Source organism: Pseudorasbora parva, chromosome 19 (assembly GCF_024679245.1).
Source record: "Pseudorasbora parva isolate DD20220531a chromosome 19, ASM2467924v1, whole genome shotgun sequence".
In the NCBI taxonomy this organism is placed as follows: domain Eukaryota; kingdom Metazoa; phylum Chordata; class Actinopteri; order Cypriniformes; family Gobionidae; genus Pseudorasbora; species Pseudorasbora parva.
In genome coordinates, this window is record NC_090190.1 from 7,538,409 (window position 1) to 7,557,098 (window position 18,690).

Here is an 18,690-nt window from a genome sequence, read left to right on the forward strand (position 1 = left end):
TATAAGCATTTTGAAAAGTGGGGACATGACCAATGTCCTCATGTTTCAACCTCACCTTGTAATACCTGTCATACCAATGTCATTATACACATTTGTGTCCTCACATGTCAAAAAAACATGCCCACACCCACACACACACACACTGCATTTCTGTTGAGTATCTATTGTGGTATTGCGTACAATGGGCACCGTTGACACTCTTTGTACTGCATTGATATCCACCAAGCCTTTCAGTATTTTCTGTCCATGTACTTGAGTGCTCTTGAGTTTGATGTGATGCAGGTGAGATCAGTGCAGGTCTCACTGGCATTTCTGTTTGCACGTCTGCACCTGAATGAGTATCAGCATGTAAAATAAAACAAAAAAACACTATTAAACTGACATTTGCAGTCCTGGATGCTGATTGGTCAGTTCAGCATTCATGGGGTGCTAAAATCCACACTATACACTTTTTAGAGACTTTTCACTGTTTGAATCACGCAGCTTGTATGTGTTTGTTCCGGACAGACTGCCTGTCTGTGTGTTAGCGGTGGGGGGTTTCAGTGACTCTTTCTGCAGGTTACATCGATACGCCAGTAGACGACAAGTGACTGTCCTCGCGAGTGAGTCATTGAATCATTCATTCAGCCGATTTGTTCAATAACATGCATTCGTTCACTAAACAAGATACTGTCTTTATGAGTAAAAGACAGTGATATTGGCTTGTGAGTGGAATCGCTGGTGTTCAGAACGTGTCAATTAAATGATTTGTGCAAGTGTTTATAAGCTGTAATTGTGAATGTTGACTACCTTTTCACACATTGTTTTTGCACTGCTGATTTAAAGGGATAGTTCACCCAAAAAAACGAAAATGACCCCATGATTTACTCTCAATCCATCCTAGGTGTATATGACATTCTTCATTCAGATGAATGCAATCAGAGTTATATTAGTTAAGTTGAACACGGAAGGCGGTCTGGTGGAAACTAGATTTTTTTTTTCTTTATAAATTGTTAAATATGGATATTTTTCTTACACAAACGCATCACTTTTTAATATATTAAAAAATATATTTTATTAACCCCTCGGACCCGTGTGGATTACATTTATAATATTTGCATGCACTTTTTTTGGGCTTCAAATTTTGTGCTGCCATTCACTGCCATTATAAATCTTGGAAGAGCCGGGACCTTTTAATATAACTCCAATTATGTTATTCTGAAAGAAGAATGTCATATACAGGGTGATTATAATTTCTTTTTTTATATCCCTTTAAGAAATAGACAAAACAATTAGCTAGTACATTTAATTTAATATAATTGTATTATTATACATGAATTATAATTGCATTTAATTTAATTATGCATTTTATATAATTGCACCAACTATTAATCTTAATGTACACTACCGTTCAAAGGTTTGGGGCCAAAAGTGTCTGTGGAAACATTTATAATGTTGCAAAAGATTTATATTTCACTCAAAAGCTGTCCTTTTAAACTTCCTATTCATTGAACAATCCTGATATATATATATATATATATATATATATATATATATATATATATATATATATATAAATATACACAAAAATTTGGATAGTCATTCTTCCAGTCTCTGTTTCCCTCAACAGTTATATTGTTTTGGAGATGGATGAAATTATTAAATTCATGCTCATAGTTACGTCCCCCGTTGGCTTAAACTATCTCAGCAGGGGCCTTTTAAACAATGTTCCTGCTTTGTGTTCAATCGCTGAGTTGCGGCTGCAAATCTTCATGCTTACAAGACATGTATAGCTTGTCCTTTGTTGCGGACCATCGGCTGTGCTGTGTAAGTCCTTCTATGTGTTAATTCTATATTTATGTAAAACAGGGTAACTCAATTTACCTCTCACTTGTGCATTCAGCCCGAGTTCTGATATTCAGCGTCTGGGCTTTGATGAGATGGTTGACATGTTCGGCACAAGTGTGTGCGGATCAGCGCTTTAGGATGTGATTTAAGGACGGCAGCAGATCTCAGCCGAGCAGGCAAGACTGGGGAGAATCGAAGTGAAGGATTTCTCCTGGAAATATCTGCTTGCCGAAGATTGATTCTGAGCAGCGATCGATGAAGCTCAGATATGAGTGACCGCCATTACGTTTAGACACGCAAACTTTTGGATTGCATGGGTTTTCGATGCTTAGGACAGAAAAGCTGATTATAGCAGACTCTGCGCCAATATATAGGAAACAAGACGGACGGGAATAAGAACACTAGATGCTTGTTATTGAGTTTTTCTGAGCAGTTTATACGATTTATGTGGACAGCATAAACACTATATTAACTAAAGGGACACAACAATTGGCAGAGAAAGACAATGTTAACTGGAGCTGAGGCGCATGTGTGTACGCACATGTGTTCATAGATTACTTTCACTCCGCGGGAGGTGGGATGTGCACTGGCAGAAAGGGACCAAGTGTCTTTGAGATTAGCCTGAGCTAGTATAGCTTCAGCATAGTTTAATGCTCAATGGAAGTCCCTTGGTCCTCCTTTTTGGCTCGTGTTCAAACCAACTTAATTGATTTGCGAAAGCAATTATGGCTAGGTTTATTTAGTTTGGAGGAGAGTTATTATTCAAAATTGATCAAGCACAGCCTTCAAATAAAATGGGTTCTTTTAAAATAACAGCGATTCTGGCTGCAGTCTTAAATTGCCCTCTGTTTGCTCATTAGCTAATCCCAATCTAGAGCTCAGTTTAATTTGTGGACACAAGCCATCGATAGCTATTTCCATCAGAATTAACATTGCAAATTTGCTCTCTGTTGCTTTCTCAGGAAATGCATGGATTTTTTTTTTCCCATGTTTACTTTTCATTTAGTTTTTCATGACATTGTATTTCTGTTTAATGTGTCTTACAATCCATCTCAGAAGAGGAAAATAAAGGAGTCGGACCACTTGTTTAAGCATTTCATGGAACACAGATGACCTTTTATATAGCTTGTCATGTTTTTACAATACATGAGGTCACCATGGAAGCTGCCAATAAACAAAAACTACATTCACGTGACAATCGACAAGTTTTTCACGTACAAACCACAATGTTGTCAGACCGATCTCCGTTCACATGGATTCGGGAAAAACGCTGTGTTTTCATGCATTACATTTAAAACACATAACAAACCCACCTGACAAATACCACTGACCTGAGATCACAGTTTAAAAATTCAGCTCAAATCAACTTTTATTACAGTTTACATACATGTAGATCGACTTTGTGTTCATTTGTTGCCCAACAGCTAAAACCAAATACATATTATTATTATTTTATTTGGACGACTGAATTCACAAACAATAACTAAAATAATAAAACCTTGGATTTTTGACCTAAATTACTTAGAGATAGCCTTTGTGACAACTAGCCCCTGTAATGAACATTAACTCTTTCCCTGCCAAACACAGAATTTTCCGTGTTTTCACTGGCAGACGCTAGGGGGCGCTATTACGCATCTTCTGAATGAGTACTGAATCTCCTGATCAAAACACACACGAGGAAGATCCAGTAAAACAAGTGGTCATTTATAAAAATATGCAAATGCAAAATAATGTTTTTATCAACATTAAACATCATACAATTAAAAATGATCTAATGTTAGTGAATGAAATGTGGACTCAGGACGAGTTACAGGTCTGTGTAAGCATTAGAGGGGTTGATGGACTCGATCTACTCCATCTGTGTTTGATCATCGCTCTAAATCTGATCTGGAAACTTTCACAAAAACGTGAAAAAAACAAAAAAGTCTTTCACAAAAACGTGATTTTCTCAGCTTTTTGTTCAAAGTGTTACTTTTTTTTATGAAACGTACCTATATTGAAGTGTTGATTAAAAAGGCATGCATGAATCTAGAAAATATATATATTTTATATTGTTATTATTTGTATTTTTTTTATTTTTTATTTTATTTTTATTTATTTTTTATTGCATGCTCAGATATTCATAAAAAAAATATTCTATGGGCTATACATTTTTGTGAAAATGGTCAAAAACCCTGGTGGATGTTTGTTTTTTATTATTTATTTATTATTATTGGTTTAGTCAGATGGTTTCCATGGCAAAATCATAACTTATCTGCAATGCTAAAACGTTGGTCCCAATGTAAGCCAAACATCTAAATGAATCTTTTCATGATAGCCTTAAGAAAATCCTCTCAATGCTTTTGAGGATCCGTCTATTGCTTCTGCGTGTCATTGTGTCTGGGCAGTAGAGCAGATCAGTGTTAGGCCAAACTCAATTTGCTCCGTTTTAATGAAGCAACGCTTCTCATAGCTTTCGGCTCTATTGATGAATGAAATCTCATGCGATTATCTCCTTTAGGTAAATGAGACCTAGATTCAAATGGGAGAGCTATGTTTAAGTAAACTTTTGTAGCATGATCTTTTTCTTTTTTCATTTTTCATTTTTTTTATTTTTTTTTATGGCGATTTAGATGCTATGTTTTGGCCTGTATCTTTTGAGTCCTTTGTGAAATTGAATGAAATGCTCAAATAAATAAAGTAGCACATAAATGCTGTTTATGCAGGATATGAAAACACATATCTAGTTTAAATGCAACAAATAACTTATTGTTCATTCCGTTATGACTTTGGTGCATTATGCTTAATAACATATGCAGTAATCATTTTTCTCTGTAACACTTTATTTCGATGATCACGGTCCACTTTAGACATTCTACTAGAAGCAACATTTCAAGTATGTCAACTATCAGACATTAGAGTATTAGTAGACTGTCTACTTAATATCTGCTAACACTCTTTTTTGATGCTCCACAACAGACATTCAACTGACTATAAGTAACTTTGCAACCCCATCTTAACTTATTCTACTAACCTGAACCCTAACAACCAATTATAACCTAAAATCTTAATACTATGACAAGTTGCAAAGTCAGTAGAATGTCTAAAGTGCACAACCCAAATAAAGATATTATAGATATTAAATAGGGAAAGATGCAAATGAGTATTAAATAGGGTATATTTAGCCTAGCAAAAGAAATAATCTTAACAATTTTTCAAAGGAGAAATGCTTGTTTTCGATGCCAAAGACTGGGCATCCAATCAAAGTCTACAGCATTTTGTTATATATTCATCTGTCACGTATTAGAAGCAAGCCAAATTATTAATAACATGGACAGTTTGGATGACATGAGGAAGAAATAATTGAAAACCATGGGAAAAATTTATTATATTACATATATTTGGACAGCGCATGCTGCTGCTGCTGCTGCTACTACTACTACTACTACTACTACTACTACTACTACTACTAATAATAATAATAATAATAATAATAATAATAATAATAATAATAATAATAATAATAATAATAATAATAATAATAATGTGTGTATATTTTTAAGCCTATGCAGTTAATGGGAATATGAACACATTTTAATATTTTAATTTAAAGAAGTTTTTGTTCACCACATTGAGCCAACCTGATATGCAAATTTGCGTCATGAAGAAAAATCAAGTGAGAACCACTGTAATGAATCAATCTTAGGGCAAAAGGGGCAATTGCATCTGTTAACCAACAGGTGGTGCTATGCATTTGTTTTTGCCCTTTAGACCTAGTGATGCATCAGGCTACAGGGATTCAAGGCTAACTCATTCATCGCCGCTTTTTAAAGGGTAACTGCATCAGTTATAACTGCAGTCGCTGTTGCTGTTGGCCTTAACAGATATAAATAATATTTACGACATGTAAACAACACTGAACAATGCCTGCAGCCTGCAAAGCCACAGAACAGGTTTGGGTGGCGGTCTAAATGCTCAGAGGGGACATTGATCTATTGGTTTGAGGATTGCTGTCTGCCCTGCATGCCCGGTTCACAACCACATCTCTTTCTGTGCCTGTTTATTTATTTCTCTCCGTCTAGACTCCTTCTCTAACTTTCAACCTCAAACCTTTTGTTGCTGTTTTTTTTTTTTTTGTCCTGACTTTGTGGTCTAGTGGTCAGCGTGTACCTGTTCTTTCTCTTTTCCTCCTTCGCTGGAGGAATCGCATCCCCTGCAGGGAGCGGATAGACGGGCTCTGGGTCTCTGCATGAGGCTGCACAGACAGTGATTTGATGGATACTGCAGTACATAATGTGGAGGCAATGAGCACTGCGGGCACATCAGCCCTGTATTCAGCCTCTCCCCATGCCACACAAAATCAGTGCTGTTATCCTACCCTCACGTTTTACTCTTTACAGCTCACAATCAACTGCGTCATCTGGCAGAACGTTTGGAAGTTCAGGCAAGAACAGAGTTCAGGTGACTTGCTAGCCATGGGACAGTTAAATGCTAATTTAACGTTTACTCAGTTGGGCATTTACTCATCCAAATCTGTATGATTTTCTTTCTAAAGGCTGTCAAGCTCAGATAAAAGTGCCTTGAGAACCCCACTGAAGCCATATAACATGTGCCTTCATATATATATGTCGTTTCTTGATGAAAATCCCTTCCACTATAGCTCTTAATATATAATTTGTGCTTTGCAAGCATTTAAAAATGGTGCCTCAAGTTCCATTGTGTCAGGCTTATACAATACATTCATACGACAGATTGTGACTGCCGTGTTAGAAAAATAGGTACAGCGCTGTCACTGTACATATTAGTACCTTAAAGTTACATATTAGTACTTTAAATGCACATATTATTATTTTTTTTCGCTTTTGTACCTTAGGGATACTGCCCCAGCGACAGCGCTGTACCTTTTTTTTCTGACTGTGTGATTGCAACTTGACACAAGTAATAAATGAGTCATCTGACTGCTGTAGTTGGTGGTTCTCAATTGGTTTTGCTTCTGAAATCAGATACACATATTAAATTATTTGTGCGTGAGCCCCGGACATTATTCGGGAGGCTATTCCATAGTTTAGGTGCCAAATGTGAAAATGCTCTAGCTCTTAGTGGACTTAGATAGCCTAGGTCCTACTACCAGAAGCCCAAAATTTTGTGATCTTAAAGATCATAATGGGTTATAAGACGAACGAAGAACGTTTAAATACACTGGAGCTAAACCGTTAATGGAATGGACTGCATTTTTATAGCGCTTTTATCCAAAGCGCTTTACATTTTTGCCTCACATTCACCCATTCATACACCGACGGCGGTGTCAGCCATGTAAGGCACCATCCAGCTCGTCGGGAGCAGCTGGGGTTAGGTGTCTTGCTCATGGACACCTCGACACTTGGTCAGGTGGAACCGGGGATTGAACCACCAACCTTCTGGTTTGTAGACAACCTACATGAACCACTGAGCCACTGCCGCCCCGTTAGGCCCTTATAGGTCAGTATCAATACTTTATAATTGATACGGAACTTAATAGGTAACAAGTGTAGTCAAGATAAAATTGGTGTTATGTGATCTTTATTTTTTTTGTGACCTAGTTAGAATTATGATTTTCAAAAGACAATTTGCTGTCTAATATAGCGCCGAGCTCTTTAACTGTAGTGGGTGAAGTAACAGTACATCCTTCAAATTATATTTTAAGAGATTCTGTGTACAGGTTTTTGGTCCAATAAGTAATAACTTAGTCTTACCTGAATGTAATAGGAGAAAATTACAGGTTATTCAATATTTTACAACACACTCTGTCAGCTTGAATAATTTAGAGATTTCATCTGGTCGTGCTGAAATATATGTATAACTGAGAATCATCGGCATAACAGTGGAAACGTATTCCGTATTTACCAAGTGGCAGCATATATATTAAAAAATAACAGAGGGCCTAACAGAGATCCTTGCGGCACTCCATAATTTACCAACGTTATGTGTCTATATTTAGATAATCTACTTTTGCTGTTTTAACTGCATAACCAAACAGTCTGCGCTCCAGGCATTGGCCAAAAGGGTTGTACCTAGTCTCTTAATGAGTCATGGGTGTGTTTAGGGCGTAGCGTGCAATAACCCAATCAGAGTCTCATCTCCCTTTCTCTATAAAAAGTCTGTTGCGCTTGCACCATGACAGAGCCGCTATTTACATGAAGGAACTCAGGACTGAATCTAAAAACATTTGTGTGCTGTGTGTCCCTGTGTGTGTAACGAGCAGAGCGTGTTGTTCACCCGCCTTTAGGCGCATATTACTAACATGCCCTTTAAATAACACAAAAAAATACTGTAAAAAACAGGTGCCTCAAAATTGCAACGCACAAACAAACCTCGTTTTCAGCCCAGTACACCCAATGGGCGAACAGATGGGCGTGAGTGTTATTTAAACAACATGGCAACATGAAAATAACTGCGTTGTGCTGAAACTAGCAAAAAAACACACACGTCGCATTGCGCCAGGTAATGTTACTTGCCATTCCTTTGTAATTATTTGTGAAATTTAATAGAAATTTCTGAGTGAAATTGGTTCCAAATTAAATCTTACACCATTTTTTTTAACAGTGTAAAAATTACTTTTATAAAAGGCAGAAAGTAATTAGAGACTTTAATACATAATTATTATTATTTAATTTTTGGGGGGTTACCAGTTGTCTAATTTGATATGCTGAAGATGGCTTTTGTGTCTTGAGCTACTTGAACAACAAGTAGCAACCTCTGTTTTTCCATCCATGAATCCATGAACTCATGAACCCACCCATCCATCCATCCATCCATCCATCCATCCATCCATCCATCCATCCATCCATCCATCCATCCATCCATCCATCCATCCATCCATCCATCCATCCATCCATCCATCCATCCATCCATCCTCTCTCTCTCTCTCTCTCTCTCTCTCTCTCTCTCTCTCTCTCTCTCTCTCTCTCTCTCTCTCTCTCTCTCTCTCTCTCTCTCTCTCTCTCTCTCTCTCTCTCTCACACACACACACGCTTCATACAAGCTTTTTTTATTCTTCATGCTGTATGTGGAGCCGAGCCATGGCTCCTTTGAGCTTTGCACTACAGAGCGTTATCAATTATTTATCAGCATGCATAATTCACAGTACATCCCTGCTCTACACTGAGGAGGCCTTACAATCTCCCCCTCACTCTTTCCAAAAAGCCCCCTCAAAAATCTCCTTCTCTGTCTCTTTTACTTACTCTTTCTTTCCCCACTTTCTTCAAATCCTGGCCAATTCTCTCGCCTTCCATCCTCTGTCACGATCTGTTTTTCTTTATTTCCTCAACCAAATCACTCTTTTCAACCTCTCTTGCTCCTCTTCTGTTTTGCATATATATCTTGTCTCATAATAACGCCTTCTGATTTTACTGTCACTCCACAGCTAAAGATGCATTTCCTCCCTCTTTTTTTGGCAACACAGAGAATAAAAAATGTTGACTACCTTGTTGGTTTATTAAAGATGTGCCTTTTCCACTTTCAAAGATCAGTAGGGGAATTGTAATCTGAAAGAAGTCTGTTTCGGGGTTGGTTTACCTGTTGTCGCACTGCGGTGGTGTCAAAGGCCATTCACACCCTCACCCATAACATCTCATCAAGCCCACAGTCATACGTTCTGTTCCAAAACCTGGTAACTAGCCAGTAAGCTACATTAGCATGCTGCCTTCGTTTGCATTGTAGAGGCTTATTAACAATGCAAAAGCTGTTTTATATACAGTACAGAATTCTGTGATACCTAGTTTGAGCCTATTTCTAAGGCAGCATCACATACATTTTTTTTTTTTTAATATTTAAATACTTTTAAACTGACCCTTTCACACCCTTTCTGTGTGATCACAGATTTTTGAAGTTGTGTTTAGTACGCTGTGAATCCTTGGGCTAGCTAAAAAAAAAATAGTTTTATTAGTAAGCATAACTATCAAGTTTTGAGTTTGTAGTACTCAGGCATGTTAATTGCTCCTAACTTAAAGTACTGAGTTAGCTAACTCAGCAATTAACATGAAATATTTAGTTAATTAACAGATAAAATAACAAATAAATGATCAAGTGAATTCAGAAAATGGCAACTTGTTGAATGAATACAGCAACTTAAACCATAACTCATCTGTTTTCAAACCAAGCAGCATGTGCCACGTGTCACCATGATGGACACACACACACACACACACACACACACACACACACACACACACACACACACACACACACACACACACACACACACACACACACACACAACAACAACAATTATATATGTTATATAAATTACATTATATATATATGAAAGCTGTATATATAAATAATTATATTTAAATTATATAACATGTCATTTTAGCATTTACTCTCCCTTTGGAATGCCATTGGCAAAGCATGCTGGGAAATAAAAAGGCCAGCCCAGGTTCAGTTGAACTTAAATTAGTCTAAATTAAAGGAGTTCATACAACTCAAAACAATGAAACTGTTCAGTTTACTTGAAATATGTATACATTTCTAAATACGTATAACAGTTAATTTTTTATTTTAAGTTTGTCCTACTCAAACCAATGAAGTATTTTGAGTAGTGCTGGACAATCGATTAATCATGATTAATCGCATCCAAAAATAAAAGTTTGTTTACAAAATATATGTGTGTTAACTGTGAATAGTTATTATGTATATATAAAATCGGTATGCCTATACCAGAGTGTTTGGAAACAGTCGTTTATGAGGTTCAGATTCTGTCTTAAGGTGCTGCCTGTGTAAGCAGCTCACTAGGTTTTGGAACAGAGCCGTAATCTGAATGAATACTAGAGTCGTATCTGAACGTTTGACATCTCCATATGACGTCTATTAAAAAGAGTTTAAGAATACTGCACATTTAGGAAATATTTAACTAAAGTCACTCAACATAAAACGAAATACATATCGCTTTTATTGATAGTCAAAGAATCCTTGAAGGACACAACTTCACTGAAACCCTTTTGGCAGGAACACAATCAATCGGACACGCTTCTTGATCAAACGGTGCATTTCATCTCTTTTTTGCTCTGCCCATGCCTTGATCTTTTGCACTTTGGTGCTCCTTCTTACATGATAAGTGACGTCTCATTCATGTTATACATGCTGTTTCATTTTCATTTCCTTCTCTGCCCTTAACCCTTGCTCTGAAGGCTTCCTCTCTGACAGTTGAGGCCCATGTTGGTGGCATTCTCGGGGTTTATCCTTTAGGTGGGCGGGGTTTGGCCTCGAAGGACCCTTCGGCCCACCTCCCTTCATCTTCCTTCATCCCCATTGGTGGTTTTGTTGGTGTTTGCAGTGCATGGGCTGTGGGAGGAGTGGTCTTCGTGGAGCCTGTGCTCAGTCACGTGTGGCCGTGGCTCTCGGACCCGGAGCAGGATCTGTGTGCTCCCCCAGAATGGAAACAAGGGCTGTGGAGGGCCCGAGGTGCAAACCAAACTCTGCAATATAGCTGTGTGCCCCGGTTAGTACTAATCTCCATTTCCTCATCTGCTAATATTTCTCTCTCTTTTCTCTACTTCATCTCTAAAGTACATCCTTCCTTTACACTATTATCACAGTGGGTCTCATTTTCCAATAATTGTGCTTCTTGTTATTGTATTATTGTTCTTATTAACATTATGTTATATGTACATGCAAAGTCAAATAAATTAGAATAATTTAATTTAGTTACACTTTATTTTAAGGTGTCTTTGTTACAAAAGTAACTATACATTTAAGTACTGAGTAATAATAGGTAACTTCATGTATTTACTATAGGGTTTAGGATTAGGGTTTGGTTTGCTTTGCTTTGGGATTTGTTGCATGTAATTATGTAATTATGTATAATTGATAATTATTACTATAGTAACTACATGTTACATGTTACGTGTAAATTGTAACAATGACACTGTTACTTTTCAGTTTTAAATAACACTCATTAAAAAAAAAACAGAATGAACAAGAAAACAAATGTAAATATAATATAATATAATATAATATAATATAATATAATATAATATAATATAATATAATATAATATAATATAATATAATATAATATAATATAATATAATATAATAAATATATAAATAATTTTTCTTTTCAAATACATTTGTTGTTTATAATTTATTATTTGGTCTGACTTAATTTTGTCCTAAATATTATGAAAAATAAATCCATTATTATTATTATTATTATTATTATTATTATTATTATTATTATTATTATTATTATTATTATTATTATTATTATTATTATTATTATTATTAATGAAAACAAAACTGTTTTTATTTATGTATGTATTTATTTATTTATTTAAAATATTTTTATTTTCAAATAAATTTGTTGTATATAATTTATTATTCAGTTTGACTTATTTTTATCCTAAATTTTATGAAAAATATTTGAATATATATAAATATTTGTACCATAATACAATGTAATATTGTGATTGTATAACAATCAATTTGTTTATAATAATAATAATAATAATAATAATAATAATAATAATAATAATAATAATAATAATAATAATAATAATTAAATTTAGGATTTTTTTTAATGATATTTATTTATGTATTTATTTTGTGAATAATGGTTTTATGCACACATTTGTGCATTTGCATTTACACAGCCTGTTAGCGAATGAAACCCAGTGTGTTCTGTCTTCTGGACTCCTTTGACTTCCCTTTTCCTTACCCTTTTTTCTATGTTGTGTGTCTTCTCCTCTCTTGTCTCTCTGTTCACATGTCTTTTTCTGTATGACCTTTCCCTTTCCCTCCTGTGTGTCATCCTCACTGCCTCGAGCTTCATCCAGTCTGCTTGTTTCACGTCAGCCTCGCTCACCCCTCCTGTTCTGTCTCAAACTGAGGGCCGCTCAAGCTCTGTGTTGTCTCTGCAGCCATGCCTCATGGTTTCCTCAGGATTTCATTCATTCATTATGCCAGTCTCCAGATTTTTTTTTTTCTTTCGCTGAAGTGCTACTCAAACAGGGACTCGGCTTGAGCTAATGGGAATCCCAGATGAACCAATCACATGTGCCCGCACCTGCTGAGGTTTGGTGTTTCGTCTACAGCACCGCTCCGGTTTCGGCGAACAGGATCCATCTTCAAAATTAGTTATTACCCCAATGAGATGAGCAATAAATCATTTGTCTGTTACATTTCAATTCATTTTCAGTTTGAACAGTTGTGCCTACCTGAAGTTGAAGACCTCCATTAGCCTGACAGTTGAAGAGTTAAGGGTGACAGCCAATCACTGTGATTGTCTTTTATTTGAGGAGGCACAAATGAACAGCTGGGCCAGTCCGGCCGAGCAGCTTTTGACTGACAGTGATTACATCCTGTCAGAGAGCAGATCTTCCACCTGTTCTCACCTACCAAGAGGCACCCATGTGTAAATAAATTTCACCCTCTTAATATTCAATTGCGTTCGTGGCTGTCTACTGACGTGTAATCCGCTGATATGATTTGAGTCAACTCAGGATAAGTCAACCTAATATGCCTTCTCCTGGGTCACAGTGAAGGATGGTTGGCTGTTGTGAGTCAAAACGGATGTCTTGTAAACATCGGTGTGTTTTCTCCTGCATTACTTCTGCTCTATTTGAGTATGTGATTACAGTGATGGCTTGCATCTCCCTAATCAAAGTATGAGCAATCAATTCCAGTGTAGCCATCGAGCCGTTTTTGTAACTTACTTCTCTTAATTAATGTTTGCTTATGTGGTAAGAGATGGTACAGTAGTCCGGGAAGGGGATATTTGTTTTATTTTGAAGTAGCATATGCTGATTGTCCTCATTAAAATTTAGTTAAATTAAAGTGTTTCTTAATGTTTTGCTTACAGGAAGTTTTTTTCTCAGATGATTTTCAGAGTGCACTCTGTTGACTTGTTAGAGGAATGCATTTTAGATGAAGATAGACAAGATTTAATAGTGTTAATATAGATCAAAGGATTACTTTTTTTGTATTGCTTAGTATTTAGTCTTCCAAAATAATGATAATATTAATATTATTACAAATAATAAATATGGAAACATTTATTATTACTATTATTATTATTATTATTATTATTATTATTATTATTATTATTATTATTATTATTATTATTATTGAAAACAGTTATTTATATTTATTAATATTGTATTATTTATTTACAGTTTTTTATTATATAAATAAAATAAAAAGAACAGTAAATATAACATATATATCACAATATTATTATGTTTTGCTGAATTTTGGATAATATATAAATACATATGAATAAATAAATTCAGCCTTGTTGAACAGTAGATGCAAAAAAAAAAAAAAAAAAAAAAAAAAACATTTACAAATATTACAGATCTAGATCTTTTAAAAACTATATATAATTATGAAATAAAATCAATAAAGAAATTAAGTAAAATGAGTCATGTTTTCAGCAAAATGGAATAAGGGATGCCTGGGTTTAATATTCCCCCAAACACTGTTTGTTTTTCATGTTGTCATTGCCAAAAAAAAAAAAAATGGCAATGACAACATGATATATATATATATAATATATATAATGTTTATATAATATATATAATGTTTTTTTTTTTGCTCTAATGAACAAATACAGTATAGCAGTGTACTATGCACTGCATCAGCAGCTTTTCTACGAATTTGTCAGACTCAGATTAAAATGCAACATGCTGAATATCAAAATTAGCTTACAAAACGTTTTCTGAACCTTCTGTTTGATTTCCCAATGAGCTCATCAGTTTATGTTATTCAGCTAAAATAGATATAGAAAAGTATTTGCCATAAGAAATGTGATCAAACTAGAACAGAAATAAGACATCATGAACATGAACATTGCCCAGAATATGCATCTGTTTGTGCATGTGTGCAAGTAAGGGATAGTCAAAGTAGTCAGTGTTATTACCTTAATTATACAGTTGAGTTCTCTATCCCTTCCCCTTTATGTTCTTGTGAAGTAAAAGTGAGATGCCATAAATGATCAGCTGTGTTTGGTGGGTTTCAGCTGCAGCTGCTGTCTCTCCTGGCAACCACAATTATGCAGGATCTCTCTCCTCATTGGCTGCTTATTTTATGAGCCATGATGAGTCCAATACTCTCATGGAGGCGTAGACAGACAGGCCACATTTATCCATGTTTATTGAGTTTGTGAGGCTTTAGAATATGATTATTATTTATCATGCTCTTGCTTTGAGACACAGATCCTCCATGATCACGGGCAGAGAATGCAGCTGCATCTGCTTTTGCTTTGATGATACGTCATGCCAACATATTTAAAGAAATCCTATTATGCTTTAATTTTCAACTTTCTTTAGTGTGTAATATTGCAGTTTGAGCATGGAAAAGGTCTGCAAAGTTACAAAGCACAAAGTCATTCCAGAGGGAGTTATTCTCTATCAGTGCACACCTTTTCTGAACTCTCTGAAACGTCTCCATAGTGTGAGTGACAGAGGACAGCACTAAAAACTTTAAATATTGACAGCATTAAAGTGCACAATACTGACAGCTCTAAAACTTAAAATATTGACAGCACTAAAACATGAAATATTGACAGCATAAAAGTGCACAATATTGACAGCACTAAAACTTAAAATATTGACAGCATTAAAGTGCACAAATATTGACAGCACTAAAACTTAAAATATTGATGTATTGACAGCACAAAAAAAAAAAAATATTGACAGCACTAAAACGTAAAATATTGACAGCACTAAAAACGTGAAATATTGACAGTAATAAAATAAAAAATATTGACAGCACTAAAACGTAAAATATTGACAGCACTAAAAACGTGAAATATTGACAGTAATAAAATAAAAAATATTGACAGCACTAAAGTATAAAATTCACAGCACTAAAAGGCAAAATATTGACATGTTGACAGCACTGAACCGTAAAATATTTGACAGCAATAAAATGCAAATTATTGACGTATTGTCAGCAAAAAAAAAAAAAAAAACATAAAATATTGACTTATTGACAACACTAAAATGTAAAATATTGACATAGTCACGGGACTAAAATATAAAATATTGACATAGTCACAGGACTAAAATGTAAAATATTGACGTATTGATGGATCAAAAACATAAAATATTGACGGATTCATAGTACTAAAATGTAAAATATTGACAGCACCAAATCGTAAAATATTGACATATTCACAGCACTAAAATGTAAAATATTGACATATTCACAGCACTAAAATGTAAAATATTGACAGCACTAAATCATAAAATATTGACATATTCACAGAACTAAAACACAACATATTGACGTGTTGACAGCACTGAACCGTAAAACATTTAACCGCACTAAAATGTAAAATATTGACACATTGACAGCATCAAAACAAAATATTGACAGCACTAAAACATCCAATATTGACAGCACTAAAATGTAAAATATTGACAGCACTAAAACAAACGCAAAATAAAGAAGGCAAGGCCTGGGCCCCATTTCAGATAGGAGGTTAAGTGAAAACTCTGAGTATGTTAACCCTGAAATAAGGGAAAATAATCATAATGGAAACAGAAACACGATAATTTTCCTTACCCCACTGGCAGATCATTTGTAAAATAATACATTTATGTCATTGTCATGTTTTGGTAACACTTTACAATAAGGTTTATTAGTAAACTAATAAAGACCTGCACTTTTAAAGCATTTATTTATCTTTGTTAATGTTGAGTTCAACATGTACTAATGCATCATTAAAATCTTTTTAATGTTAGTTAATGCGTTTTTACCGCTGTACCATGAACCGCTGTATTTTGTTTATTAACTAACGTTAACAAAGATGAACAAATACTGAACAGAGGTGTTGTTCATGGTTAGTTCATGTAAACTAATGCATTAACTAATGTTAATAATATTAACTAGTGTTACCAATTTTTCTTGTAGAAAATGCATCTTGATTTAAGAATCTTTAGATATCATGACTGGAAACAAGTAAAGAAGAAAGAAAAGCATTCTTATTATTATTCATATTTTCATCATGAGGACACACTCAAAGTTACAAAAATGAAAGTCCTTTTATACAGGATCCTGATTAAAGTAATCAGGAGTAAACCTCTAGAAGTAACCTGATAATCAGAGTTTCCTTTAGGAGTTCCAGTGGTTGGATACATTAATGTCACACATATTCCCATCATCACACTTTCTGAAATCAGATTAGATTTATATTATTATGGATTATTTATATTTTAGATTTCTAACATTAAATTAGGATGTCAGATGGGTGGTTAGTTTGAGAAATATCTGTTAAATGAACACAAATTATTCACAATTGTATGGTCATCTTTATTGTCTACAAAAAAAACTTTAATATTAATATTGTTCCTCCATCTCCTCTTCATCTGTCAGTGGTGCTGGTGTTTCCGAGCCTCTGCCTTCTTGCTGTTGGCTGGGCTGAGATGGCAAATGTTAATTTCCTTACTAATTACTGTTAAATAAATTAACAGGTGAGATCAGATAACTTTTAATTATGCGAAAAGAGCATTAGACTGTTGGAAAAGCTGTTCCACATTGAAATAGACACTGAATTATATTTATTTAATATGTCAAATGTTTGTAAAGTCAAGAAATCTACACCCATGAACCCTTTATGCTTAAGGCTTTACCTGATTTAATTATGTCTTTATACGTTTAGCTGATGCCATATTCTGTTTGTTTGGGGTTTTTTTTGCCTGTGGGATACCATAAAAATGAAACTTAATTAAACAAATTAAACATGAAACTTACATATTGAGCCTGTTTATGCAGATATCTTTTAGTTGAGTGCTGTTGCCACGGTGCATCTTAATTTCAGAGCTCCATTGATTATGGCTTTTCATAGTCGTGGATGTGCTTACTCAGAGTTGATTGAACTCAGATCAGCTGTTCTAAAACTCAAAACTCCCATCTTCCCATCTCAGGGTAAGGCAGAGTTAGGTGAATGTCCTTATTGAAAAGGACCCCTGGTTAAAGGTGGGGTAAGTGTTATTTAAAAAAAAAAAAAAAAAACTTTATAAAAGTGTCTCGGGCTGAGTACCAGAACAAACTTGTAGCTAATCAGAAGTAAGGGGCGTGTCTACTAATGATGGTGAGAAGAGAGCACACAGTGAACGTTATTATTCAAAAGAGCCGAGTAAAGACGTATCATATTTCCAACGCTATAGACTCAAGGAGCGGGAAGGCCTGCAATCAGACGCAGACGTTGCTTTATTTCTTCTCGATAGTCGAGTAAACTTGGTTTTGTTTTGTTTCACAGAACTAATATATGCTGGCTTTTCCTTGAATATGTTCATGTGTCATGTTCAATGTTTATCCTTTTTCGAACGTATCGTCGTTCACTTCAGCAATGATAAAGACCCATTCATTTCCACATCCTATAAAGCACTGTCTGTTTCAAGCATCAGCTCGCAGTGTGTCCAAAAATATAATAAGATGGATAATAAACTCATTATATATGTTTGTGTCCTTTGGTTTCTCTTTTCGTGATTGATGTAACCCTCTAATCTTCTCATAATTGTAATATATTCCACAGTTGGTCTGTGCTCGTGCTATTGAGTTGTTCATAAAAACTGTATTTGTGTTTTTTGGGATGCAAGGGATGACTTTTTCATTGAACATTCAACCTGGATTACCATAATATCACACATTGCTTTCACTAAGTGATGACATCATACCCTCGGTCGGCTGGCACAGCAGATTCTTCCATAGTTTTTGCCTGCGTTGTGTCCGTATGTGTGGGGCGGATCTATCAAAATGGGGGCGAGACCCTTTTGGGGTAGGGGTGTGTTTGTTTTGGTGATTTGAAATACCACTATCGGTTAACAGAAAACTCTTACCCCACCTTTAAGTTGGATTAGTAGTGTGTTGAAACTCGCACGTGGGATATCCAGCCGACCAAT

The 18,690-nt window shown here is 35.1% G+C and overlaps 1 protein-coding gene across 4 annotated transcripts in view; it reads left to right on the forward strand.

Annotated features, from left to right (window-relative positions):
• Nucleotides 1-18,690, forward strand: part of adgrb2 (adhesion G protein-coupled receptor B2) — a 394,976-nt gene that overhangs the window by 201,215 nt on the left and 175,071 nt on the right. For 2 of the 4 annotated variants that reach the window (XM_067426444.1, XM_067426443.1), the window contains one exon: nucleotides 11,120-11,284. The exons of the other annotated variants lie outside the window; for them this stretch is intronic. In XM_067426444.1, the coding sequence (XP_067282545.1) occupies nucleotides 11,120-11,284 (165 nt within the window). The remainder of the gene's footprint in view (nucleotides 1-11,119; nucleotides 11,285-18,690) is intronic. 4 annotated transcript variants of the gene reach the window in all.